This window comes from Numenius arquata, chromosome 1 (assembly GCF_964106895.1).
Source record: "Numenius arquata chromosome 1, bNumArq3.hap1.1, whole genome shotgun sequence".
NCBI classification, from domain to species: Eukaryota; Metazoa; Chordata; class Aves; order Charadriiformes; family Scolopacidae; genus Numenius; species Numenius arquata.
Genome location: NC_133576.1, coordinates 18,436,394 through 18,464,324, shown reverse-complemented (window position 1 = coordinate 18,464,324; position 27,931 = coordinate 18,436,394). Strand labels below are relative to the sequence as shown.

The window sequence follows — 27,931 nt, the reverse complement described above, 5'->3', positions numbered from 1 at the left end:
CAAATGAAGTGGCTTAAGGATTTCCCGTTGGCCAGCTGGGTTGCAAGAGCCCTTGAAGAAGGAAGCCTAGATTACATACAAGCTTTTATTGTGTGTCAGACCTGATACACCAACAACAGGAAACATCAGTCAGACTTCTGCTGCCTGCACAGGTCACTCCCCTCCAAATACACATCATCAGGGGAAAAAATAACCACTTACTGAAGTGATTTTAATCTATAAACCATAGCATGAAACTTTTACCCAACACGCAGCACAAAAATGTAATAGGTAAAACTAAGGGAACTACTATGCAACTATAAAAATATAAAGTATGTGAGGTTGCAGCAAAGAAGATAAACCAAGACTAAATCAGATGAAACAGTTAAGTAAACTTGCCCTCTTTATTAGGAACTGTTTATTCTTTGAGCGTTTTGGCTATTTAAATTGTTTTTCTGATCATATCAGCAAACAAAAGACATTAGAGCCTTCTTTGTATCGTAAACATTTCAGTAATATGCATATAATAAAAAAAATAACAAACCATTTGAAAACAAGTTCTTTATCTAACACACAGATACACAGTCCTTTTCTGCTACCAGCAGGTAACAAGAGCCTTCCAAACAGTCTAAATATGTATGAGTAGAAACTAAGCATGGAGTGATCTGGACTTAACAAGTGCTTTATAAACTAAATACACATTTGTGATTGAAGTTTTTTTGCTGTTACTTAAAACTGTCATGTGTGGAGCAATATTTGAAGCCACGCTTCTGCACTAAAAACAAAGCAAAACCCCAATACCCTCACCCTTCCCAGGAGACAATTCCAAATCTTCAGTTTTGTCTTATATACATGGAATTGTCACCTGTAGCACACAAAAAGTTGTACAGAACCTTCTAGTAAGGAAAGTTCCCATTTTTAAATGCTTACCTCTAACAAGTGAAACAACGAAAAACAATACTTTGAATCTCATAAAGCAGAGCTGCAATAGTGCTGCATAGCAGATGAAATCAGAAGCAACTGAAAACTTGAAAAAATGTCAACTTTGGCTTTTTATCCTCTCCTTTCATCAGCAATTCAACTAATGTTTTTACTAAATTTCTAGAACATAGAAATCAGCCTAACACAATATATATGAGAAACAAGATTCATCGCTGTGTATCAGTCTAATCTGTAAAAGGGAGTTTACTTATTTTATAAACAAAATTTCTCTGAAATCTTCTGACAAACATCATAAAAATACAGTCTTTTTCACTGGGAGTTGAGTGAGCTAGATTTTGAATAAAGAAATTAAAAAGGAAAAAATAAATCTCTGTATTAAAGGTTAATAATCAAAAGGCACAGGACAAGAATGAAAATACAAAAAGTAATACAATCTCTTCACTTCAAGTGAAGAAAATGGAAAGAAAAGGAAGACAGGGCTCTGAAAAATCTCGTGAAATAAATTTTTACATGTAAAGGAAGATACTTAACTGACAACTGAGAAATTCCTTTCCAGTCCTGTTTCATATTAAGTAACTTGAAAAATAACCAACCTCTTAATCTAAGTCCCTATTAAAATCCATTTAGAAGCTTAAAGGTTTAAAGAAACGGATTTAAAAATACTTTATTGCTTCTATGTTTCCATATAAAGTACATACACAACTAGTGCAACTGGTAACAAGACAAGAATGGGAATGAAAAATCATTTATAGTTCAACTGAATGAAATATATATAAAGCATAGTGTCCCAAGTCTTCATCTTAAAACATAATCAAGTCCTCCATTTCTCCCTTTCTCCTCTCTGTCTATTCCAGAACCCAAAGAAACGAAATACCGGTCCTCATTCCAAATCAACTGGCAATTTCCCTCAAGTTCATTACCTAAAAGTTAGTTAATCTGATACTAAAAAATTAATCTAATTAATCTAAAAGGGAAAGGTTCTACTAGAAAGTGATTAGACATCGTTGCTAATAGAAGTCATGTTCTCTTTTCCTGAATTGTCAAGGCATTCAAAAAACATATGTTTCTCTATATATTCTTGATAGGTAACAGCGATAAAAAGTTGCTGTTGAAGAGCAGTGGTGAGCACTGCAACGTTCACAGAAGAAACATGCTGCCACGACACTTTCACACATGATATGGCTTTAGGAGGAAAACCAAATGGTTAGTCCACAAATTAAGTAGTTTCCTTCAAAGTAAAATTTTGAAGTCTTATTTTCATTATTTGGATAGATTTGTTATTCAAGATGAAAGCCTTATACTCTACCTATTTTCAAAAACACACCTGGAAAAGATGAAAGGTCAGTTTGTATTGTGGTGGTTTACCTTCCCAGACCTGAATCGGTGTGGTATCTTTTTAGCAGAGGATAAATTTCCATTAACATATTAAAGTAAGAAATAGTTACCTAAAGCTAATGCATGGACAGATACTATGTGAGGCAGTGGTCAGTAGGAACTGGTAAATTGGACCTCCTTAAATCAGATTGGAAGAGCTAAGAATAAATGCTATTTCAGCATATGCAACTCCTCCAGTCATTTTCAAATATTTTAAAATTGCTAAGTTTATAGACAGATGCTACTGATGACTTTTACATGCTAAAAGCATTTACATTTGTTTTTGAAACAGTTCTCAGTTGTCCTTTAAAATGAGCAAAACAAAAAACACCGTTCTGTAGCTGGTAGCATTAGCTCTCTTAGGGTGCCAGCAGTAAGAGCACAATCTTCCTAATATAGCAGTAAACCTGGTGAAGAGTAAAACATTTCTAAAAGTAAGACATTTCAATTGTTCCACTCTGTGCAATCTACCAATTTGCCTTATTAATTTTTATCTTCTCAGTTTGCTCACAAAGACTCAACTTCTATATCCTCCTTAAGCATGACAAGCTACTTCAGGAGCCCTCCACTACTGTTTTGACACATTTCTCAGTAAAGACTACCTTTGGCCTGAGTGGGATCAGAAATAGGACAACATGGAACACTTCTCTGCTGTTTAATTTGGGGGCTGAATTTAAGCAAAACTTCATTTTCAAAGTGCTACTAGCTAAAACTATAGGCAGGCTCAATCAAATTAGCAGCAGAAAACACCACGCCAAGAGGCCTAAGAGCCACCAGCTTTCACGCTAGCAAAACTGCAAATATTTACCAAGAATCTGTACGGAGGCCAACCCTGTGTGTGTTTGGCTTTCGAGTAAGATTTTTTTGATCTTTTACACTGGCAGCGGTGAAGCTCATAAGTGATAAAACTGCCAAACATAGAGGGGGCATCATTGCACGGCCTTGACAGCAGTGTGCGCCAGTTACTGCTACCCATTGCCAAACATCCTCAAGTGCATTCAGGTCACTTGGCTTCTCCATACAGACACTATGTATGAATGATGTACAAGAGCAAGTATCAGAAGCCCAGCTTTGCAGGAGCATAATGGAATAGCTTTATCGTACATGAAAGGGAAACACTTTCATTAGGAAATACTTCAAGCTTCAAGTAGGCAAGCCTGCAACTCGAACTTGCAGAAACTGCCCAAGACAGTGTCTTCACTGAGGTCATAATATACACATTTCTCCATTACAGATAAATCAAGAAGTAGACAGCTCAGAAGAGATTCAGTAGTACAGGAAACCAAGCTAAAATATCTATTTGCATTATTTAGCAGCCATTGTAAACACCAAGGTTGCCTAACTAGTGTGGTCTATTGAATTTCAGCCAATTCTTGATGACTTAATACTATAGATATTCTGGTTGTGCTTCCTGGATTGATACTAGTGATTTTGGTACACCCCCTTCATGTTTCTAATTAGAACTTTGAAACAAGAACAGACACTGTGCTTCCCTGACATACAACTAGAGGGGATGTCCCTCACTCTGGAATGTTGAAAGACCGCTCCCAAAATCTTTCCCAGGTTTCACAGACAGTTCTGAGCAGCAAGACCCTGGCAACAGAATCAGTATCGTATGGATTAAATCAAGCATACAGTGTAGACAACTAGTAAAGCTAATAACCCACATAATTTCTTATTGAATCCTATCAATTTAATTTAAGGTGCTCTCTAATAATCTCAGGTATGTATGATAAGGTTGAAAGAAATCAACCTCACATGAAGATATGGCCTGAACAGTCATCTCCTCTTTACCACCCTTCACAGCTACCCAGAGTTAAGGCCACCCCGCTTTTACTGCATGCAGGTACAATAACCACAGTTCTTCCATACCATCCAGTATAATTCGATAGCTCTGACAAAGAGCAACTTTACTTCAGCTACAGCAAAAGATGACATAGGGATACCCACTTGTGCTAAGTTTGCAGAGGGCACACATAAGATAAAAATGCATCTATTTGATTCCTAACAATGACTTCTTCTGGGTGCAAGTTATGTGGCAAGTAATGAGCCAGAGACATCTCCCAAGCATCCACAAAGTGCACGGCAATTCCTGAGAACATTTTCCTCATGACAGAATCAAGCTGAAAGGAATACCAGTCACTGTTAAAGAGGCTCACTTCTGGCCCAAGCTCCTGAACATTAGCAGTTCTGATGACGATTAAAGTCTTGGGACTGCGATCCAGCAGCTGAATAATTGATCTCCGAATGTTCCTCAGCCGCCGGATATACACTTCCACAGGGAAAGTGCTGAAGTGGGACCATATAGTTATGGCTATCACCGTGTTTCTCCCACCCACTATGCCATTCAGTTCATTGGCAATGTAGCGCAGTTCACTGCTAAAAACTGTTGAAAAGCGAATGGGTGGCCCGTGACAGCGGAACTTCAGCAGGATATTGTGCTTCAGGTCTACAGACATAAAAGGGCCCACATTCTTCGGACTCCCCAGGTTAAATTCCACTAGATCTGAAAACCCAAGAGAAAGGCATTAGTGGAAGACAGCCTAAGAGATTAAAACTATCAACAAGATGCTAGGACCACAGGGCAAAAGTAGCAGTAGAGAAGGAAACCTGAACAAAATTCTAAGAATTCTAAGATGAAACAGAAGATGAGTATCGTATATGCGCTAGCTACATATTGCAGAGTGGAGTTTATGGGTGTTGAAATTTGCAAGACAGCAAACTTGAACTTCACACGGCTGTCAATGCCTTTTCATTTTCTTCTCTCTTTCTCATAAAAAATAAATTTTCCAAATAGACTCCTTCAGTCATGGTTGCCCTGGGAATCCTTCTGGCAACTTTAGGACTCCATTAAATTTAAAGATAACTTAAACTTGTAGGCATTAAGGAGTCTCAAACTCTGTGTTCCACAAGATTTACCTGCTTTAGGGGTAAGGGGTGAGGGAGGAATATCTAATTGGCTACTGAAATTCTGTTATTTAAGATAAAATAAGGGAAATACAAGAAAGGGTCCAAAACCAATCAACAGTAACAAAAGTCATTTGCTACTTCACTCCAAAATTACTTGTGTTACTGGGTTGCTGCAAGGCCTTATGCAGACACCCTAGGTGACGTGACTTCTGCCATGCTCCTTGGGTGGCCACCTTAACTCACAGCCACAGCAAGGGTCCGCATTGGTGAAACTCCTTACAAGTGCAACTTTGCAGATACCTTGTGGCCACATTTCCAAGGCCTACATGTTTCCAGTGTCTGCTCAAACATTTGACTAACTGCCTTTCTGCCAGCACTTCTGATTATGATTTGTCTTTCCTCTTCGTTTTCTCATTGTAATGCAGTAAGATCAACTCTGTGTTCGAGATGTGAGAAATAAAGCTTTGCAAACGTCTCTAAGCACAAAACCAAATTAAAAAAAAAAATAACCTGGAACAAATGCAGTCAGATATTCAAACCACTGCCTTATTGTAGAGTCTCCAAACAAGTGGATTACTTTTCCTTGCAAGCAATTGGTTATATCATCTGACTTGTTAAAACGATGGATCCAGTGTGTTCTGGACCTCCACTCATCTTCATAATAATAACCAGAAGGGGAAACTGTGTGATCTTCAGCTCTGTCCATACTGCTTGAATCTGGAAGAGAATAATTCTTTGAAATTAACATGCATAAAACCCAGTCTCCATAAACTTCATGGACATATAGCCAGTGATCTTCCCTAGTTTAAAGGAAAAGACTATGATGTACTGCGTAGATTAAAAAGTTTGATAAATCATACTTCAGTAAGACCAAGTATTTCACCTCCTATTTCTTGCAGCAAAACCTGCAACTACTGTCAGAGTTGGTAGAACAATTACAGTTTATCTTGGTTTAAATTAAATGGCATCTCTGATGAGAAAGTAAAATATAGTACGTATCTGACATAAAATCATAGAATGGTTTGGGTTGGAAAGGACCTTAAAGATCATCTAGTTCCAACACCCCCTGCCAAGGGCAGGGACACCTCCCACTAGAGCAGGTTGCTCCAGGCCCCATCCAGCCTGGCCTTGAACACTTCCAGGGATGGGGCATCCACAACTTCTCTGGGCAACCTGTTCCAGTGTCTCACCGCCTTCATAGTGAAAAATTTCTTCCTAATATATAATCTAAATCTCCCCTCTTCCAGTTTAAAGCTATTATCCCTCCTGCCATAGCTACACTCCCTGACAAAGAGTCCCTCCCCATCTCTCCTGTAGACCCCCTTTAGGTACTGAAAGGCTGCTATAAGGTCTCCCCACAGCCTTCTAAATCTTTCACACTTAGATAGAAATGTTCAATCATGGATGCTTACAAAATGTATAGAGGAGCACAGGCAGAAAGATCAGCAGAGCACCTTCTTCTTCCAGCCTGGGCCAGATCCCAGAATCCCCAGTCCCCACCGCCGCTTGGTTCCCAACACCTGCAACCCCCCCCCCCCCCCGTGCCAAAGCGCGCTGCTCCCCTCTAGCGGCCGGCCCACAGCCGGGCAGGGGCGCCTGCTCTGCCCGCTGCTGCTCCTCCTCCTCCGCAGCCTCTGCCCCTGCAGCACAGGACACCAACCCCCAGGTGACAACCTGATACCACTCAAAAAAAAAAAAAAAAAAATTAAAAAAATATCCGTCTGTGGAATAACACACACACAACCAGCTCCAACCACATATGCTAGAAGAGTGAAGTCTGAAGCATTTACGAGACCCTCCAACTCCATGGATTTCATACCTTCTCTCTGCTGTCTATCCCCTTCCCTTTTACTGCCTGGGATAGGCTCCCTCTGAGGAATAATGAGACTACACCAGGGAAGCTCTGTTCTGCAGGACACCTATTTAACTTGCAGAAGTGGGAGATACACTGCAAGCAAGGGCCAGAAATTACAGGAAGAGAAGGTGCAGTCTCATGGTTATGTCAGTCAAACATTGCCACGTTGTTCTTAGTATCTAGTGTGATAATAGTACATCGAGCTTCTGTGAGGTCATTACAGGTTTCTCCTTTACCACATGCGTATTCAAATAGCTAAAAAACTGAAGAAACATCAAGCTGTTCTCTGGCACAAACACCAGCTGTTCAACACTTTTACCCACCTTGGTGTGGAGACTACTTGTTAAAAACAATCCCTGGCCTGTCCTAACTCGCAGCTGTTTAGGAAAGCACACATTGCCATGGCCAAAACCTTGCCAGGGACCATCCTAACTATGTAAAAGTATGAGCAGTGGAATTCCAGTGCCCAGAAGCATCCTCTGGTAGATGCTTCATTATAACACAGGTGTAGCCAGACTCTAAACACTCAAAAAAAAAAAAAAAAAATCAGGCCATAAGCATGTTTAAACACCCATCTCTAATAGGCATTTCTGGTCACGTTGTTTCTATACAATACTCTCTGTGTTTTGCACCGGTAGCTGTTAACCTCCTGAGACCTCACAGGGACACTGTAAAAAGCAAACTACTATTATGTTTGTATAACATGAAGACTATAATCATGAGTACCACAGAAAAAGCCGTTTAACATTTTTATCTTTGGATGATTCTTTAAATCAGGCAACAGGACCAATGAAAGAAGAGAAAAAAAACCCAACTACCAATGTTGACTCATTCAACATGCATGAAACAGAAATCCTACAAAGAAAAGGAAAAAGCCCTTCATATGATCATGTAATTAAAGACTAACTCATAATGTGAATTCACAACTTCAGTTTGTTCGTTTCTTAAGTTTTGATGTAAAAACATTTCCATTTTCCAACAAAATCTTTCAAACTGATTCTTGGACTACGCATATATATAAAAATGCTACTAGAACTAAACCTAATACCAACATTTCAAACCTGTGTATAGTATCATACCAGTTTTGCTCCAGAATTCAGAAAGCCATTACTTTTGGATTTCACAGGAGAGACTAAAAGCTCCAATCTGAATAGTTACAAACCAAGAATAGAAGTAAAGCTCATATTTCAGAAAAAATAAAGGTTTAAAAAAATCAACTTAATCTACATTTAGCCCTAAACAGAAAGGTACTGCAAAAAAAAAAAAAAAAAAAAAACAGCAGAACAATGAATCTAAGCGTGCCATAAATCCTAACAAATCTATACATCCACCATCATTATACCAATGTATTGTTTATTTATTCAGAGACTGTTCTTCTTAGAAGGAATTTCCCTGAGGAATACTGTGCTACTCCTATCAACCCTTTCTAACCCATCATTAATCCTCAGGAAATGCAGGCAAGCTTTGATCATCTGTAACTCCTGAAAAAAGGGTGATAAAATCGAATTTCAAATTTGCAGCAGTTTCTGTGAGGAAATATATAAGATTGAAAAAAAAAAGCAATGAAAAACATGTCATCTAAATGATCTGGAGAAAGAGGGGAAAGGACTGATAGCCTTATAGCAGTACTCTATTTTTTTAATAAACAGCAAAACTAAAAGCAAAAAATGCTATAGGCTGTTTTCTCTTAAGACTTTATTGCTCAGGGCAGGAACTCTACCTTTAAAGTCTCCTACAACCTTATAGAAAAAAACACCTGAAAAGCTTTCAATTAAGAAGTAATTCTCTATGTATTGTATTTTATGCAGGATTTTCAGAGGCATAAAAAGCATGCACATGGATGTAAATGAGATAAAGCCTCAAAGTTTAACTCAGTACGGACTGTCTCTTTGTTCTGTTTTTAGACAGGGTACAGAACAATTAGTTTCTGGTCCACAATCGTAGGTTCTGACATCCTGTGGTAACACAAATGATAGTAATCCTTAAATACAAATTGTCAAAATCTGTTAGACAAAATTCTTAACAAAGAAAATGTTAAGAAACACCACACAGCTGGTTTTGCTAGATTAACTTGAGTCTGATAAGCAGTTACTATAAGACATTTTACGTCCCCAAGTAAATGCTAGGAAAAAAAAGATGACACTTTTGGAAACAGCAAACTTTTTGTTTTAACTTGTTTTTTGCTAAAAATCCCATTTATGTATAGAATTTTAGGCAATTTTGTTATTAGTACTGAAGTTATATTACAGTAACACCCAAAAGCCCTCATTTTCTCAATACAAAAGTTAATTTCTATTCCATGCTATGAAAACAAAAAAATCAATTACTACCTCATGCATGTTGTTCTTTTTATAAATTTAATTATGAATTATGAAATCTTATAAAGTTCGTTTTACCTGTAAATGCCTTGGGCTTTACAATCACTGAATCGGGTCCACTGGAGAATATCGGCCTTTTGATGTTCACATCACTTGAATAGAAATTAATAGCAATAATATAGTAAGGCTGTAAAATTTGCAGTTAATACTAATCTCATTTTTTTTCTTAATCCACTTAAAATAAGCATATAGGACTCACAATAAGCATTTTTACGTTTACTTCCTACAGCTGAATTCATTTTGTATTAAATTTCCTCAATTAATATCACTATTCTGAATCAGAATTCAAAGTTTTGTAGCACTAGGACACAAGTCTTGTGCACACTATTACTGGTACAAACCTAGATAAAACTATCAAGCTCTCAGAGGTCTGCAAGAAGCTTTGGGGGATTTACCACAAAGATGGGAAGTTCCCAGCTTGTGGTAGGTGTACCACTGCCAGGAGACAAAGCACTGAAAGGGTACGCTGCAGCAGCAGCTCCCAGCTCTGCCAGCTCTCCATAGATGCTTACCACAGTAAATACCTCTGCTGAGGTATTTACCTTTCAGCCCCCGTAATCCCACAGCCTGCTCCACAGTACATAGTTGAGCTTGTGGCACTCCAACACCTGCAGTTCTAGCTCTAGGCTAGGCTGGAAGTGGTGTGTCCTGCCTCTGGGGGAGACAGTACTACCAACCAATGTCCAAACAACTTCAGACATCTCCAGCAGTAAGGTCTTCCAGCGGGGCAGCGATTTGCTGAATACAGACACAAAGCTCATCATCCTAAACACCAAGAGACCCCAGAAGTATTTGTTTGTGGACATCAATGAACTCTGATCATTTTGTGTTGGACACATATCACTATTGTACAGCTGTGACATGCAGAGATTTCATTCTAGGCTCTTGTTCTGTCTTTTGTTGCTGTTCTTAAAAAGAATACCTGTCTAATTTTTTTTCTCTATTTAAAGAGTAAATTATTTGGAATTTCTATAAACCATTTCAGTAAAGGATCTCAGAGATGAAGGAAACAAACCAAAACAAGCAGAAAAAAAAAAAATAAATCCCACTCCCATTTGGAAGTCAGTGTCAGCCATAATTTACAGATGAACTGCCTGAGGCACAGAAAGTCAAATGTTGTGGAGGAAGAAGCAGCTGTGGATGTGGACCCGGGGAGCAGCAGGGCCGACATCCTTGCATTAGTGGGCCGAAAGCCATGGGAGGTATAGGCAGCCTGTGAGAACACGGACCTTGAAGAAGATGTGGCCTCAGAAGAATGCCAACCTAAGCAACTGCGGGGCCGTAACTGTCTCTTTGCAACTCTGTAATGGTCATGACATGAAACATGAAATGAGGTAGAGGTGGGAAAGTACTAGCTTGCGTTGCATTATGCAGGATGGAAAAGTACTAACCCGAGGCCATAAGAGTATAAAAGACGCGTGGTCATAGCAATAAAGGTCTTCGCTTCACCCTTCGGCACAGTCCATGTCATTAATTGCCACAAATGGTGCCCCATGTGAGGAGCGAATAACCGAGTCAAAAGAGACTGGCCAGTGGCAAGCCCCACAGAACTGAAGTGCTGCTGAAAGGAAGCAGAAGCCGGCTTCAATAATCTCTTCTGAGAGAGGTGAGCTGTGGGGGACTATGGGGAATAATTCATCTAGTGAAGAAAAATCGGTGTTTATGTTGATGGAGGGTCATTTACAAAAACATGATGTTGCGGTCGACCCACATTCGTTAAAACGACTCTTGAAATGGGTATCTGTGATGTGCCATGGGGTAGACGCTGCTTCCATTTTCACCACAAAGGTATGGGATGAAGCTGGTGTGAAACTTTGGGACAGAGCCACACGTTCAGATAAGTTGGCGGGGGAGCTTTTAACCCCTTGGAGAAAGATTCTAGAAATGTGCAAAAACCAGAAAGATGCTAGACGCACAGAGGGGGGTGAGCACTGCGGTCCAAAACTGGAGTCGCCCACTCCCGTGGCTACTTTGTTGTGCCCAGACCCGGAAGATCAGCTTGAGGACTCTTTTGACCTGGGAGAAGTTGATCCCGATACAGAACCCAATCTGTTTGCCCCCGACCCACATGATAATTGGAGAAAAGTTCGACATGAAGCTTTAGCAGCTGGGGAACTAGCTGTAGCAGAAAAAATTGTTGCACCCGTAATTTATGAAGTGAATCAGGTCCCGAAATGGGAAGGTCTAAATTTTAGTATCAAGGAACTCCAAAGGGGAGTGCTTGATTATGGTTTGTCATCACCATACTCTACCTCCGTGTTGGGTTCCATTATGAAATCGTATACTCTGACCCCACATGACTGTAAAACCCTTGCACAGTTTATCCTCGCTGGTACACAGTATACTTTATGGGAGGCTGCGTGGAAGCGTCAGTTAGAAATGCAGCGCCTAGAGCATGTGGACCGGGGTCCAGGCGACCCTGCCTTTGCCATGACAATGGAACATCTAACGGGGACGGGTAACTTCCAACCACCCCATCACCAAGCTCGAGAAATACCATGAGGTGTGCTCGATGATGTTAAAAATCTGGCCTATCGAGCATTCTTAGAAGTCCCCAATGCAGGAAAACCGCAGAAGTCCTTTACGGAAATCAAACAAGGCGCGAAAGAATCCTACATGAGTTTTATAGATCAGCTGCGAGAAAGCTCAGATAAACAAGTACCTAATGAGCAAGCCGAAAATATTATCTTGCTAAAATTGGCAGTGGAAAATGCTAATACAGATTGTCAGCGTGTATTGCATCCTTTAGAGAACCCTAGCCTCATCCAAATGATAGAAGCATGTAACTGGATAGGATCACTGGAGCATAAGTTTGAGGCTATGGCAGCAGCCTTTGCTACACTGAAAGTTGGCAATCAAGCATGCTTTGGCTGCAGCCAGCCAGGACACATAAAGAAACATTGTCATAATGCACAGAAGTCTAAACTTCCAAATATCTGTCTGTGATGTAAGAAGGGTAGGCACTACGTGAACCAATGCCGCTTGAAATATAAGGATGGCAAGCTGTTATCGGGAAACCGCCAGCAGAGCACGCCTGCCTGGGACCGCGCCAGGACACAAATGGCTCCAGGATCATCGCCTCTTCAAACCCTACCAGCCTGTGTGCAAGAACCCGCAGCGGTGCCAGAGAGGACCCGGCAGCCATCGAATCCGTAACTCTTACAGATTCCTCTGTCTCCCTGATACCTACTGGTGTCCATGGGCCATTGGGCGGGGGTAAAAGTGCCCTGCTTTTAGGCCGATCTTCCACCACATTACAGGGACTGTTTGTTCTCCCTGGTGTCATCGACTCGGACTACACATAAAAATCATGGCCTGGACTCCAACACCACCATGCACTGTCCCCTGGGCTGCCCGCACTGCACAACTTGTTTACTTCACTGCTTGTCCCCCTAAAACTAGCCAGACAGAAAGGGGGGGCTTGGGGTTTGGTTCCACAAGGCATCCGCAGATTTTGTGGACACAACCTGTCACTACCGGTCGGCCGGTGATGAAATGCAAGCTGTCGTTGCAGCAGAAAGGCTACATCTGTTTAGATGGTATTTTAGACACTGGAGCTGATGTCACAGTCATTTCAAGGGATCGATGGCCTACAGATTGGCCATTAACTCAAATGGGTAAAACGTTAATCGGCGTAGGTGGACATGCCATACCCTTGCAGAGCAAACATTTAATTCAAATTGAAGGTCTTGAAGGCCGTGTGGCCTCGGCTCGCCCCTTTGTGCTCGCCACACCTATTACCTTATGGGGTTGCGATTGTATGAGTCAGTGGGGAGTAAATACTGGGTCACATTTTTCTTAGTGGCCGATGCAGCGCAACCCACCTTAAAACTTACATGGAAAACTAACAATCCTGTCTGGGTGGAGCAGTGGCTCCTGGCTAGTGAAAAGTTGCGCCACCTTAATGAATTAGTGGAAGAACAATTAAAGGAGGGACATATTGTTCTAACTACTAGTCCATGGAATTCATCTTTTTTTTTATTCAGAAGAAGAGTGGGAAATGGCATTTATTGCAAATGTGCAACGCTTCAGAGTATCTGAAGGGTGGGGATGGTTAAATAATCTTTTTAACGACTGGGGTCTTATTGGGTTGGATGCGCTCAGCCTTGCAAATTGTGCTTTTTTGTATCATCATCTTTTGGTGTATTATAGTTTGTATTCTTTGCTTGTTACAATGTGTACAGCGCTTGATTAACAAAACATTAGCTGCTGCTTTTGTTGTAAACAAAGAAGGGGGAGTTGTGGAGGAAGAAGAAGCTGTGGATGTGGACCCGGGGAGCAGCAGGGCCGACATCCTTGCATTAGTGGGCCGAAAGCCATGGGAGGTATAGGCAGCCTGTGAGAACACGGATCTTGAAGAAGATGTGGCCTCAGAAGAATGCCAACCTAAGCAACTGCGGGGCCATAACTGTCTCTTTGCAACTCTGTAACGGTCATGACATGAAACATGAAATAAGGAGGTAGATGTGGAAAAATACTAGCTCGCGTTGCATTATGCAGGATGGAAAAGTACTAACCCGAGGCCATAAGAGTATAAAAGACACGTGGTCATAGCGATAAAGGTCTTCGCTTCACCCTCCGGCGGAGTCCATGTCGTTAATTGCCACAAAAAGTCTCACTTACAAACTTGATAAGGAATAGCCAAAATCCAGTTCCACCGATACTTACTTTTGATTTCTGGTCTTAAGGTACAAACATGCACAGACGCTTTCCTAATTAAACTATTTGGAGCTGCTACTCTAAAATCTTTCCCCATTTAAGCCTCAAGTGGGCATACTGCTGAAACACTTTTCTTCAACACCTTTTTTGGAGAGCAAGGCAGTAGCCTACAACAATTCTGGCACTACACAGTAGCTAACTTTGTCTGATTTCAGCCGAGGGTATATACAGAAGCAGTCCTATCATGTCTACCCATGCACTAAGAGATGTATCGTTTTAAAACGCTGAATGCAGAAGATGACTGTGAAACTAATTTAACTTGACACTTTATAAAACACACACAGATCATTTCTACTTGCACGGGTATCACTCAGCAGTTTGTCATACCGGGTGTTTTCTTCATGAGTGACTTAAAATTATTCCTAAGATTTGAATGTCCTACTGAGCAACAGGGAACACATGGCATTATATGTAAGATGACTTTTACTCAGGATAAAAGCAATTGGTATTTTATGTAAAAATAAGCCTAACACCTGGACCTTTTTAGGTAGTTCAGACTTGGCCACAAATACATCTCAAAGCGTTGTTATTGGTATTGCAAGCATAGGTATGGAAACAAAAAATAAGGAAACAGCCCCCCAAACCACCACCAGATTTAGACAGCATGCTCTTCTGATATTTAGCAGGTGCACCAGGGTTGAATTCAATGCATAGAGAGAGAACTACACTCCAAGTTTCTTTAGTTTAAGGTTACTGTGTTCTTGCCCAGGAAGAAAATATTCAACAATTCACATCAAACACCTGCTCCTGCAGATACACACTCCTCTAAGACAATTTGTCATATTTCACCAATACCCTAAAGTTTTGTTGTTTTTTTTTTTAAAAAAAAAAAAAAAAAAAAAAAAAAAAGGAAGTTACTTGGTCAAGTATATATAAATTCAACAACATACACACCTTTGGAAAAAGAGGCTTTCCTCCTGTGTCAGAAGACCTTTTTGATATCCACCCTTGGCATGGCTGATTCGGCTGGCACAAGACAGTTTTCGAGGTTTGTAGCAGAACCACGGCTCACCTGTGTAGAGATCTGTGAAGTTACAGACTGGGAGATCTCCAGGCAAGCAAACATTGCACTCAGTGGTTTCCGAATACCTCCCAGACTTGAATGAGCTTTTGAAATAGACCCTGTCTGGCCTCTCTTCTCGTAAACGCAGGAGGACTTGGATTGCTTCACTCGGATGGACAAGTGACACAGAAACTTTGACCTCTCCTGGCCAAAGTAAGGTAAAGAAGACTTTGTAAAGGCCATTACGGCAATCAACAATCCTTCCTGTTGCTCCAGCTTTCAGCAGAGGAGAGTGAATTCGTGCCTGTAGATAGTCTCCACCATACTGCTTGGGTTTTCCTTGGAAATCCTTCATCCGAACAAGTACCTCTAACTGATCACCCACCCTGAAGAACCCGCTGGGTTTCACAATCACGAAGTCGCTATGAGCAGGATCAGTGCTTTGTAGAAAGGCAAGTTTGCCACTGGGGGGTTTTGGCCACTGTATTGCAGCAAGCAACGACTCCTGCTCTGCTTGTTCTCTTTTGGACAATGTCTGTTGCTTATAACCACAGTAAGGCTTCCGGGTAGTTTTGGTTGTCTGTGAATGCTGGACATTGTTTTCTGTTATCCAATTTGATCCTGAAATTGTGTCATCATCCAGGTGCTGGGGAGGAAAAAGATTACCTGAAACTGTGCTATTAAATGGAACACTATGAATAACATGTTTATCAGGAAATGATCCTAGGAACTGGGTTTTGCTTTATAGAGCCTTGAAGCTGACCAAATGAAGCAACTTTACTAGAAGACACAAATCTATTACTTTCACTGTGGGCTTTCTAAAGAAACAGGTGGGCAACCTGTGGTTACCCTGCTCTGGCAAAGAGGCTTTTATATAAATCAGGCCAAATATTTTCTGTGGCAGCATTTTGCCTACCGGTGTATTCTGCAAATATCAGCAATGTGAAAAAAATTACAAAAGGTTGCATGATTAAATAGTAAATTGTAACTCATGTTTGATTTTCTTACTGTAGTAATATTTTAATCTTCAAGCACAATAAGGTTTAATAGCTGCCTGATACAATGCAAGGAAATAGGGTTTCTTTCAGACGTTAAACTGCAAATGAAGCCGATGTACCTCCTGCACATGCCTTCTAGAGAAGTCTGCTGCACGTAGCAGCTGCAGTCATTGATCTGGTCACACTAACATTGCTTCTTATCTAATTATCTGAAATATGGGTTTCCTTGTAACGTACAGATTGAAAGAAATGGAAGAAAAGAAAGGAATGCTTCAGGGGCAAAGAATTAATGAACTGGTGAGCAAGTAAAATAATCTAGGACAAGCTAGGACTAAACAGGAAAAAAAAATATTCGGGTTTTTTTTTTTATTTTTAAGATTTTAAAATCTATATATAGCTTCTTCTAAAGCCAAATGAAACACAACCAGAGCACCCTCTAATCCACATGAGAGTTTAAAAATTAAAATAGTTAAATACGCTAGACTAAGAGAGGGGGCTTCTGCTGTGACTTGAGATCAGTGTCCAAAACTGTATTTTTATGCAAATGACTGCAGAGATACCATCTTCTTTTTGCAGGTTTGCATTAGAGAAATTTAAAAAATAGCACAGTCTAAGACTCCAGAGCTACCTCCTGAGATTTCTAATCAGCAGATCCAAGCTTACACCTCAAATACGCACAAAATCAGCAGTTAAGGAGTACTTAATTACCAGGCAGATATCTTCTATATAGTAGAACTTATCCATACTCGTATTTCACAGAGAAGCAAAATACATTCAAATCATTTTTCAAGCAAAGATTTAAATTATACAATGGACCCTTCACATGGCATCAGAGAATGAGCTAGTTTAGATTTGAAAGATTGCTAAAAAATTAAAACTACGCTATTTGAATTTTTTTTTTAAGATCATTGTACTTACCAGTATCCTAGTGTTTTCCATTTATTTCCTCCATAATTAACTGCTCAGTAATGTACTAAAATTCCCAGCACTTACATTACAGCCTTATTTATTATTATAAACCTCTCTCAGTCTGTTGAAATATCACCTGGAATACATGTACGTACTAAGTAGTTTCCTCCGTGCTACTTTTATTTGAATTTGCCAGTATATATAAGTCATTTGAACAACACAGAGATTCAATATACTTTTTAGAAGAAAAGTAAACCTAACAAGCAATAGAAACGCACAAGCTTTTGAAGCCTGTTACATAAGAAATTAGTTTTGATCTGCTTAAGAGTAAGAGGATAATGAGCACGCTAGGATGTAGGATGAATACACAAAATTTTCTCTGTTTGATATCCATGTTAAACATAAGTTCTGAAACTCTAAATTGTTACATTTTAACTATAAAATGTAAATTGACAGGTACCCACAGATACACAAAATGTTATTATCAAAATAGAAGCTTTTGCTTCTGCTTTACATTTCCACCCAGGATTTAACAAATCTTCCCTGAAGGCTGAGGTAATTCATAATTTTTTCTATTTTCTGTCACAGCTGGCAAGAATGCATAGGTATCACTGCACATTACTTTTTTTAATCTAGTAAATTTCAGGCAAAACTGAGAATGAATCTCAAGTACAGTTCTACCTTAAATCTTGCATACATGCATTCTTGAATTATGCCAAGTTTCTATTTTTGGATACCTTCACAACTTCCTTTCACTTGCTCATGCATATACATAACAGAAAATACTGCATGGAAATATTTTTTTAAAAGTTAGTTATATATATTGATGCATCCAACAAGCTGGTAAACATGTCTCAGTCAGCAGAAATATTTAAGCATTTACCTAAGAAGCGGTGGAGAGGGAGAATATGCGTGTTTGAGTAATTCTCATGTTCAGTGTAAGCTCTCAAGAGAAAGTTTCTGTATTTCAGTTGGTTCTTCAATGGTTGGTACTTCAAAGGGGGTGGTGGGTGCATGGGAAAAAAAAATCCTTTCAAATGAAGAAGAGAGATGGCTGTCTAAGGCAGCCTTAAAAACAGACCTATGATTATTTTTAACTTTCTATAAATTTCTTTAGGGATTTTAACTCAGTCTGTCAGAGATGCTGAACATGTCATTTATTGCCTAGCTAGCCTATCTGAACTCTTTCCAAGGGCCTACCTATATCTTCCAGTGGAAAAGGGTGCAGAGAACACCAAGCCAACAAACTCATACACTCAGAAAACAGAGCAGAGAACGTAGTTTGATGTCTCTAAAGCAGTCCACCTACACAGCCTTTTTAGCAAAGCACCAGGCCAAAGCTCTTCACTTATATGCAGCTGAGGTCCTGGACAAGCACCGTCACTTCAACTCGAGCATCTCTAGGTTATAACCCAGCAGAATAGATCATACCACAAATATTTCCTCATTCAGTCTTCAAGGGGAAAAAAAAAAAAAAAATCCCCATGAAGGTAAAACCAGAGCTGCTTCAACATCCTGAAGGACCATTCTTTCTGTAACATCCTCCTTCATCTTTGCAGCCCTCTCCCAAGCCCAAACATGATCCTGTATTATTGCATGAATTATAAACTTACATGTGAAAGTAAACTACACCATGCGTGCTATTCACAGGACTACAGAGATTCCATTTTCCAGTTAAGGTAGGGAAAGCTTCAGAATCAATTAACACCCTGAAGATCCTTGACTGGAATTGAAAAGCTTTCCAAACCATCTTCATTTCTTAAGTACTTCCCAGGCTCATCTCCAGACAAATGCTCAAGGTCTCCTATCCCTATGGATACAACATGGCTTGCACTGAGGCAGATTAATAGCTTAGTGTGTCCCCAACTCCATTCCCTACCCTCCCTTTCACTGGCATTTCCAAATCTCTCTGGCTCCTGAATGTTAAGAAGTCATTCTGAGCCCATGCAGAACTGCGGGCACTCTACTCTAGTTAGCAGCCAAAATTAAATAAAATTTCTTTAAGTAGGGCAGATAAAGAGCATTTCTCACGAGTCCTCTTCCTTTATCTTATGACACAGATTCTTTTCTGCTTTTATTTTATTTATTTATTTATTCAATCTCTACATTGAATAACACCTGCCCTGCTTTGCTCATTTGTACATATACTCCATTCAAGGTATCTTGATTTTGAATGCAATTCCCACAGGGGTTTTTTTTGGGGGGGTGGGGGGCTTTTTTTTTTTTTTTTTTAGGGAGGCTAAGAGTGTTTTTTGGTTTGGACGTTTTTTATTATTTTTTCTTTATTTGCTGCATTCTGAAGTTAACCAGAACCCAAATGTGTAATTTAGTGGATGTCTGCCAAGTAAGCAGGCAGGACAGAATGGATTACACATCAATTAAGCACAAACAAATCCACAAGCTGTTCCTGGTGCATGAAAGATGTCATTAAAAGGCAAAAAAGGAAGCTGAATTTTCAGGAGAACTAATGAAAGTTTCAGCTCAACTACTCAGCTTCTAGTATTCTCACTGCCAACTAAGCAAAAATTAGATATAACATATAACCCTCACCCAAGCAATCACACTATCAAAGATATTCTAGAAGGGTCAGAGAGTACTTGTTAGACGCACAATGAACAATTGTCCTCAGCTAAATGCAATAATTTTGGTGGCTGAGAAAAAATGTTGAAAGACCAGTCATCTTACCTTCAGTAATTTCACACTCTAGGTACTTTATCCCTATTTGTTGTCTAAGACAGGCATGAGATCAGTTCACTGTCTCTACTATCTCACAGCCCTGAGTGGGTGCTAAGTTAGTCTAAACGTCAAAGCCAATGCTAAAAAGCCATCACCTAAGATAAATGTTCCAGCAATAATCCGCATAAAATGATGCAGTTATCTTTTGTAGGCACTTGCAATTTAGCAGCAAAAAATAAAAAACTGTTATGTAGTTCTTTTGTTCAGCTGTTTGATTCTATATACCATACCTTCATCCTTGCAAGAAACTTCCCCTCTCCCCATACACTCTCTTTTCTAGGTGCTTTTAAATAAAGGAATGGTCACAACCAATGCTGAAGTCACTCCAAAGACAATTGGTACAAATTTACAAACTCTCCTGTGTCCTAAAGGCATGATATTGCTCCTTGGCAACAACCTGATATTTTGTGGAAAATTGTTGAACCTTTTATCTGTCTGGATGTGTTTGCAAAAAAAAAAAAAAAGTCATAATAAAATAAAAATGCATTTCTTCTGGTATTATAACACAGTGGTCAGCTGTGGACATAAAGGGAGGAGTTACTCCATACTAAAAAGCAACTTAAACAATAAGCAGGCTATTAAATGTTTTGTGGACAGCTTGATTTTTTTGAGCATTTGTTTGTTGGGGTTTTTTTTTAAACCTAAGGTAAGAAACGTAAAATTCTGACATGAGTAGGACTGTTGAGAATGTATGATCAGTAGCTTAAGAATTCAAGAGGGAAAATTCCAACATGAAAAAGTATAAAATCCTAAAGAGAAAAAGCAGGAAGGCTAGCTGGGGGCTAGCTGATAATTGCCTTAGCTCTTTAGCTTTAGCCAGCTAGATTAGATGATATGAGGATGAGAAGCACGCCTGATTCATTTACAAACATGTTTTCAACAGTAACAAACAATAAGCCCTCCTTCCAGAGCCTGAACAGATCTGGTTACAGGTATTCTGTGAAAGCTTTCTAAGACTTTTTCTGGCTTTGATCTCTGACTGAAAAGAATCAGCATAGATATCTATACTAGACTGCCTGGAAAGCTATGCCAAAGACAGAAACAAATATCAGAGCAGAAGAGTCAAGACAATAAAAGGGGTTAGAAAATAAATCTTTATGCATGTTATGGCATAAAGATTTACCAGCAAAACAATACTTAACTGAGTTTGGGATATCAGATATGTAAAGGTCAACAAAGCCACATAGATACTTATCATGGATAGTGGCAGGAAAAAGCACAGAGTTAACATCCATACTGCATTTTTTATTTCACTCTTGAAGCTCTGCCAGAGCCCTTTTCTCTAAGAAACGTAATTTTGAAAAGAAAGAAAATAGTCTAAGGTTCAAAATACCAAAATTGTTCTTCATGGAACATCCTAGGCAAAAAAAAAACAAACCAAAAACACACCCAAACAAACAAACAGAAAGAGACAGCAGAAGAAAAGCTACCTTCTATGTTACACAAAAATGACCATGCTAACTCAAACCAAAGGTCCATCAAACACAGTATTTTGATTTCCAGTAGTTTCCAACAGCAATTATGTGGGAAAAGAATACAGGCCAAACACATTGTGATACTTCCTTCTGAAGATGTAATCCAGTTTCTAGTGCTTTATGACTTAGAGACTTATTGAACACTAGGGCTGACATCTTTAAGATTTAGTATCCCCTAATGGATTTTTCTTCTGTGAATTCATCCAGACTTTTAGCAGCTATACGCTCTTACCGCAAGGACTTCCTGCAGCTTTGCTGCAATACACAACACCTCCACCCCACAATCCCCCATGCCCTGCTTCCTTTCACCATCTGCAGTTTTGATTTAATGTTTCTACTAGTACTGGAAGAGGTAACAAACATTCATTCTCTAGTTATTGACCCTGTACCACTTGTGATTTTAGACCTCTCAAACATCTTCCTTGTCCCTTACCTGAACTTCTTCCAATTCAATCTTTTAGGCAGTGAGAGGGGATTTTACAGCCCCTCTTTTGGATTGTTTGATTTCGGCATTACTAGCCATAAGGAAAAAAAAACTCTGCAAGCAGAATGCACACAATTTAAAAGCATAAAGCAATTACTTATTGGCTAACATGCATAGAAGATAGCTGGAATTTAACGAGGTGTTAGGCCAAGCATTATTATGCATTATTATATATGCATTATTATATTATGCATTATTATACCCACCAAATGCCGCACTGGATAGTCTGGCCAGGCAGGCAGCCAATGGGCAGGGTCAGCCTCCAAGGCTCCCTGGAATGGATCCTCTGCAATTTTATCTGTCTCAACTTTAGTCTAGGGTTACTGACCAATACAGTTTGAAAGCACCTTTGCGCTAAAGTTTAAAGTAAAATGAAGAAATATGCAAGTCAGACACAGCAGAGGGATAAAGGAAAAGAAAAGTTGCATCAATACAGGCTGGAGATAACTAGCTAGGTAACAGTTCTGTAGACAAAGACATAAGGATTCCGGTGACCACCAAACTGACCATGTGTCAACAGCATAGCATTGTGGCAATGAATTAACAAGAGCATAACCAGCTGATTAAGCAAAGTGATAATTCTCCTCAACTTGACCTTGGTGAAGCCATATCTAGAATACTGTGTTTGGTTTTTGGTCACAACATATAAGAATCGAACTGGAGAGACCAGCTAAGAACCCCTGAGATGCTTAGGGGAAAGGAAGTACATGACCGAGAGGAGACACTAAGGGAACTGACCTTTTTTTTTTTTTTTTAAAGACTGGAGAAGACTGAGAGGGGATCTAACTGCAGTGTTACACTACCCAAAGGGGAGTTACACAGGAACTGGAGTCAGAAGTATACACTAAAAGAACAAGAGACAATTTCCACTTGCAGATAAGAGAAACATTCTTATCTACGAGAGGGGTGCAGCACTGCAACTGGCTGCCCAGGCAGGTTGTGAAACCTGACCATCCTCCAAGACTGTCAAAACTCAACACAACAATATCGTGCACAATCCAAGCTAGCCTTGAATTTAGCCCTTTAAGGAGGGTGTTGGATTAAATATCTCCAGACGTCCCTTCTGGTTTGAATTTTCTGTAATTCCAAGTTGTAGCTAAATGTTGTCAGTCACAATTCTAACCCTATACTCAAAGAGGAATAACGTTACTCAAACCTTCTTGGAGAAGGAACAGGCTCCACTTACCTCTAACTGAAAAAAATTATGGACCAGCACCACAATAGCCAGTACTGCCATAAGCAGGCAGAAGATTTGCAATCTGAACGAGTCACGCCACATTGTCCATTCATGTCTTTCCCTCCCATGTTAGATGCTGCCATGACTTCCATTCACCACAAGCATGAATGTCATTTCGTCTCAGTGGTGCACAAGAGAATTCAGTTGATTTCTGCTTCATTCCTGCAAATGTATTTACAGAAATCATATTAAGTCCCCAAAACATTATTAGAAATAGAGTTTAACACCGAAAGCATATAAATGGTGGAACTTCGCATGGCAACAACTGGTACAATAGAACTGTTAAGACAGATTTTTTTTCTGCATGAATCTGAACAGCACTATCTATTATGTAACAATTCTATTGGGCATATCAAGGCAAAACCTTATCATAAAGCCATCCTCACCTGTATTTGATTTAAAAAAGAAATTTAAAAAAAAGCAAAAGAGTCGTCCAAGATTTCTTTCTGACAACCAAAATCCAAAACAACCAACCACCACCCTATTTATCGATTAGGCCAAACAGTCAGCATCCAGCCATCATGAGCCCAGACCTTTAGCAGAAACTTGTGGTTTTAGACATCTCCCTATTTACCTGATTAGAGATTCCAATAAGTTCTTATTAAAGAGTAAGGTCTGAAGAAAGTCTGGATAAGCAAGATAAAAGATACTTTCTCCAGTTTTCTGCTGGGGAGAGGGGAAAAAAATAGCGGTAACACCTATCAGTTAAACAGGAGATATCTAACAGAGTTGAGTGCACTAAAACTGAACTTCAGAAATCTTCTATGACGTTAGACTACATCCTCCCTGTTATGTTTTTTTTTGTTTGTTTGTTTGTTTTGTTTTTTTATCATTCCCTTTACATCATGTACTCTTGCACAGCTCTAATGGTAAAAAAAAAAAGTAAACTTCTGGGAAGAATGCGAGGTCTCAGGGTTTGGTTTTGTTGTTTGTGATTTTTTATTTTTTTTTTTAAGTAAAATTTAATAAAACTTAACAACCGTTGATAAACTGTTCTCACAACCTAATGCTTGTTCAGTTTGACCTTCGTATCTTCCTCCTTTTTTAGAGGGACAATTTTGAGGCAGTCATTTTGCAAGCAAAAAGGGTACCAGTTTCAAGAAGGAGAAGCTCTAAACTTGGAAACAGACAACAGATGGCAGGGAGAGACAGTCAAAAGACACCAGTCTCTTAAAACCTAATATCCTCAAAGCAGAGTTACTCACACCATCCGCCAAGTGCAACAACATAATCAAATGATTAGATAAACTTTGTATAACTTTCTATAAATAGTATAACTGCAAAGTTATACTATATTAAGACTTTATGAAGAATACTGTGTAAATTTAAATTAAACATAATGATACATTAAATATCAAAATTAACTAATTAAATGAACACAGACTAGAAAACTGAAATATATTACTGGTATAACCAGGATAGTCTCAAAATAGACTGCACATTAAATTGCTTTACAGGGATTATAGGGATTATAACTTGAAATGCTTTGCTGAGAATTACAGAGATTATATTTCTGACTGATGAACAAGCATTGAAAGAGCAAGATGTCCATTAAAGTATCAAACTGACAAAATGCAACAAAACTGCAGCTTTGTTGGAATAGTTCTGTGCTAATATAAAGTATTAAATTTGCATAAAATATCAACTTGGGTTTAAAACAATAACTGAAAACAAATATACTTAAATACATTAAAATGCTAATTTAAGGCAATATATGACTATTTGAAGAAAAAAACCAAATATCTTTGAGAAAAAAGAGAATTTCCAATTTTGTTGCTAAGAATTCTCTTCAAATCACTGAAAAGCAGGAGGCACTGCTTTAGAAAGCTAATAGAATGCAATTTCATACACCTGAAAAGGCTACAGAGGCTACTCCCACATATTTGTTCAAAAGTTTTTGTCCAAATTTTTCTGTATTTCTGTAAAAATCACATGTTCTAAAATGTTAAGATATACAGGTTTCAAGCTTTCTTTATACTAAAGGCCTCAATATGCTTCCAGTTTCATCATCCCTGTATAATTGATCTAGTTTATTTTTTATATAATGGGAGCACGTAAGTGTGCCAAAAAGCCTTAGATTCTTACCCTATTCCTGGAGCATTCTCTGAAGCCATCCGCACATAAGGCCAAAAATAACCTTGGAAACAATACAGGGGAAAAAAAAGCCATATATATATATATATACACACACATGTATTTTTTTAATAAAATCTTATATATTGATGATTTGCTTGCAGTGATACAAAATAACATGGAAGTTAAGACTTCTTACCTGTAAAATTAATTTTTTTCTACAGTAACCCAGAGAATTTTTTTTAAAGGTATTTTATTTTTTTTTTAACTTCGGTCCTAAGCCTTTGAATTTTCTGCTACTCACTGTTACGTATTACTCCTCTCAGTTTTGTTCCATGTCCAATTTTGCCCAAGGTTAAAAACGATAACCACCAGCTCACCGATATCTTTATGAACAGTCTTCAAGTTCTCTCGTGCTCAATTACAGGATTGGTTTTGTTGGTTGGTTTGTTGGGTTGGTTTTTTTTAAGTCATTAAATACTGTCAGCTCTCTACCCCAACGCTTCTCTAAGCCGGCAGCGTTGCGATAGCACACGTTAGTGCCACCAGTTCAAAGAAGCGACACGCAAACCGCTACGGCAGCCGAGCCACTAACTCTGCCCATGGCAAAGCCCCTTCACCGAGGCACAAGGCTCCCGAGGCTGGTCGCAGATAAACCAGACTTGCGACTGTTTTTCCTAACTCGGCCTTGCTCCCCACAGAGCCCACACACACCACGCTGACATCCAGGGGTGGGTGCAGATGACTGGCAGGAGCCGGGCTGCGCTGCAGCTCCCTGCAGCGGTCCCGCTCCGGGAAAACAAGCGGTAGGAACTCCGCGGTTATGGAACATACACCCGCAAGTACGGGATCGGGGGCGGGGGAGGGAATCACAAGCGAGCAGATAGCACCGCTGCCGGCAACGTTAAATCGTAAAGCTGGATTTCACTGCTTGGAAGGCACTTTCTCCATCGCCCGCTTCCGAGCCGCCGCACAAGCCTCCCCCGCGGCTCGGCAACCCCAGGCAGCGGCTCGGCCACACGCCGCGGGGCTGGCACCCCCCCGGGGGAGCGGCACAAGAGGCAGCCCCCGCATCGGCAGGAAGCGGCTCCAGCCGCCGCCGAGACACCACCCCGGTGGCCAGGCAGCGCGCCCCTGAGGGGCCGGGCGGGCCCGGCAGCGGGGCGCAGCAGCAGCCGCCGCCTGTGGACGCAGGGGGATCTAAGCAGGACACCCCGGGAAACCCCTCGCCTCAGCCGGGCACCCGCCACGGCGCCCCGAGGCCGCCGGGCCTCCCCATAACGTCCCTGGGCCCGCTACCGCCCCTCCCCGGTTCCCCCGCGCCCTCCCTCAGACAAGCACCGCAGCCGCAGGCCCCGCCGACCCCACATCCCCTCACCGCAGAGCCCCAGCCGCTCCCCCGGGCCAGGCGGCGGCCTCGCCCCCGGCCCAGCGGCGGCTCGCTGTATATCCATCGGCCCCGCCGCCCCTCCTTCCTTCCTCCCCGCCCCCGACACGCAGGGCAGCTGCCATCGCACCACCTCCCCTCCCGGCCCCGCCCGCTAACGGTCGCCTCCGGGCCACCTGCAGCGGCCGTCCCCTCGCCCGGGCTGCGGCCCCGGCCTGGGGAAGGGAGGGCAGGCCGCAGCTGAAGGACGTGGCCCCGGCAGGGGGAAGCTTCTGGCGGGGTTTTGCAGCGGTGACTACAGTGACAGGGCGATCCTTTAGGGAAGAAAAATCATAAAACGGCACGCACCAATTTCTGGGCATCCTTTTTGCTGAGAAGGGCCTCATAACCGGTGTGTGTGGGTGTGCAGAGTCCCTGTAGTTTTTGAGGCACAGGAGGCGAAGCCAAAGAAGCTGAGGTGTGGGGAGGCTGGTGCAGAGCCCAGGCTTATGGCCCGGGTGCCATTACCCCACTTCGGTGTCTGGGACCTGCCCAGCTGCACCCCCAGTCAAGAGACAAGGCTCTGACAGGAACTCCTCACAACATTGCTGAGCCTGGGTCTGAAGGTAACTATGGGAAGGGGCTAGAGAAGCAGCATCTCAAATAGCAAGAAGATTATGGAGGGGGGAGAGGCTGGCCCATAGGCCGGCTGCAGGGGCTGAGCTAGGGAGACAGGTACAGGACAGCAGAATTGGGCAAAACCAGCTGCATTAAAGGCAGGACTTCAAAATGCTTGAGGAGATGCACACAGCATCCAGAGCTGTGTGGCACTCAATCTGGCAACAGGATGTATGGGAGCACCCTGCCAAACCGGTTTCAGAGCACAATAGGTGAGATGCAGCGAGTTGTCATCAGACTCATCCGTCTCCGCCTTGCCTATCTATGCAGAGATAACTTAGGTGGAGCTGCAATGACAGCTCAGTCCCAGGTTGTCACAACAAGAACCAAAAGCCGAATGGACCCTTGAATACTCCCTTAACAAACAAAATGCCCTGCGTCCCATCCCACCGCTATTTGGCAACTTTGAGAGCTAGAGATCACAAAATTAGCAACAGAAACTAAGGAGCCCTCACGCCACCAGAGATAAACATTCCAAGCATTTCAGATAGTGTAATCCACTCAGGCCTAATCCTGCACAGCCATTGAATGAGGAAATATATACCATAAGGTTTGGGGAGAAAAACGGGGGAGCCTTCCAACGATACATCTGGCCTGTAGGAGATTCTTCCCCCACCTTGTCCAGGACATTGCCAGGGTAACTTCCCAAGGACTAAGCAACCTTACCTCAGAGATCGGGTAGGTGATTAAGAAACATACGTATGGTATATGGCATGCTTTAAGATCATGATTTGCGCACTCTTTTTAAGATACTAATATCTAGCACACTTGTGGTTTGTGTTGGTACTTTTCCGGATCACCTGTAGGTTGTAATA

At 40.9% G+C, this 27,931-nt stretch overlaps 1 protein-coding gene across 2 annotated transcripts; it reads right to left on the bottom strand.

The window, feature by feature from the left end:
- Positions 1-372: 372 nt before the first annotated feature.
- NXPE3 (neurexophilin and PC-esterase domain family member 3) lies at positions 373-26,552 on the bottom strand. 2 transcript variants are annotated; one of them, XM_074151572.1, is made up of 7 exons: positions 26,451-26,552; positions 25,085-25,136; positions 22,949-23,161; positions 15,052-15,806; positions 9,457-9,530; positions 5,716-5,922; positions 373-4,801 (listed from the first exon to the last, which is right to left on the bottom strand). In XM_074151572.1, exons 3-7 carry the CDS (start codon positions 23,039-23,041, stop codon positions 4,251-4,253), a joined length of 1,680 nt encoding a protein of 559 aa, XP_074007673.1. In that variant the 5' UTR covers positions 23,042-23,161; positions 25,085-25,136; positions 26,451-26,552; the 3' UTR covers positions 373-4,250. The 2 variants fall into 2 exon arrangements, with proteins under 2 accessions (XP_074007673.1, XP_074007682.1); XM_074151581.1 differs by lacking the exons at positions 5,716-5,922; positions 25,085-25,136; positions 26,451-26,552 and having other exon boundaries at positions 4,251-4,801; positions 22,949-23,041.
- Between the last annotated feature and the right edge of the window lie 1,379 nt (positions 26,553-27,931).

What these genes read in the sequence shown, in the direction of transcription:
- NXPE3 (XM_074151572.1), bottom strand. Translation starts at nt 23,041, where the DNA reads ATGTGGCGTGACTCGTTCAGATTGCAAATCTTCTGCCTGCTTATGGCA. An exon ending in ATAATTTTTTTCAGTTAGAG is followed by an intron (nt 15,807 to 22,948) that starts GTAAGTGGAGCC and finishes TTTCCTCCCCAG; the next exon opens with CACCTGGATGATGACACAAT. An exon ending in TCTGACTGCATTTGTTCCAG is followed by an intron (nt 4,802 to 5,715) that starts GTTATTTTTTTT and finishes TTGGGTTTTCAG; the next exon opens with ATCTAGTGGAATTTAACCTG.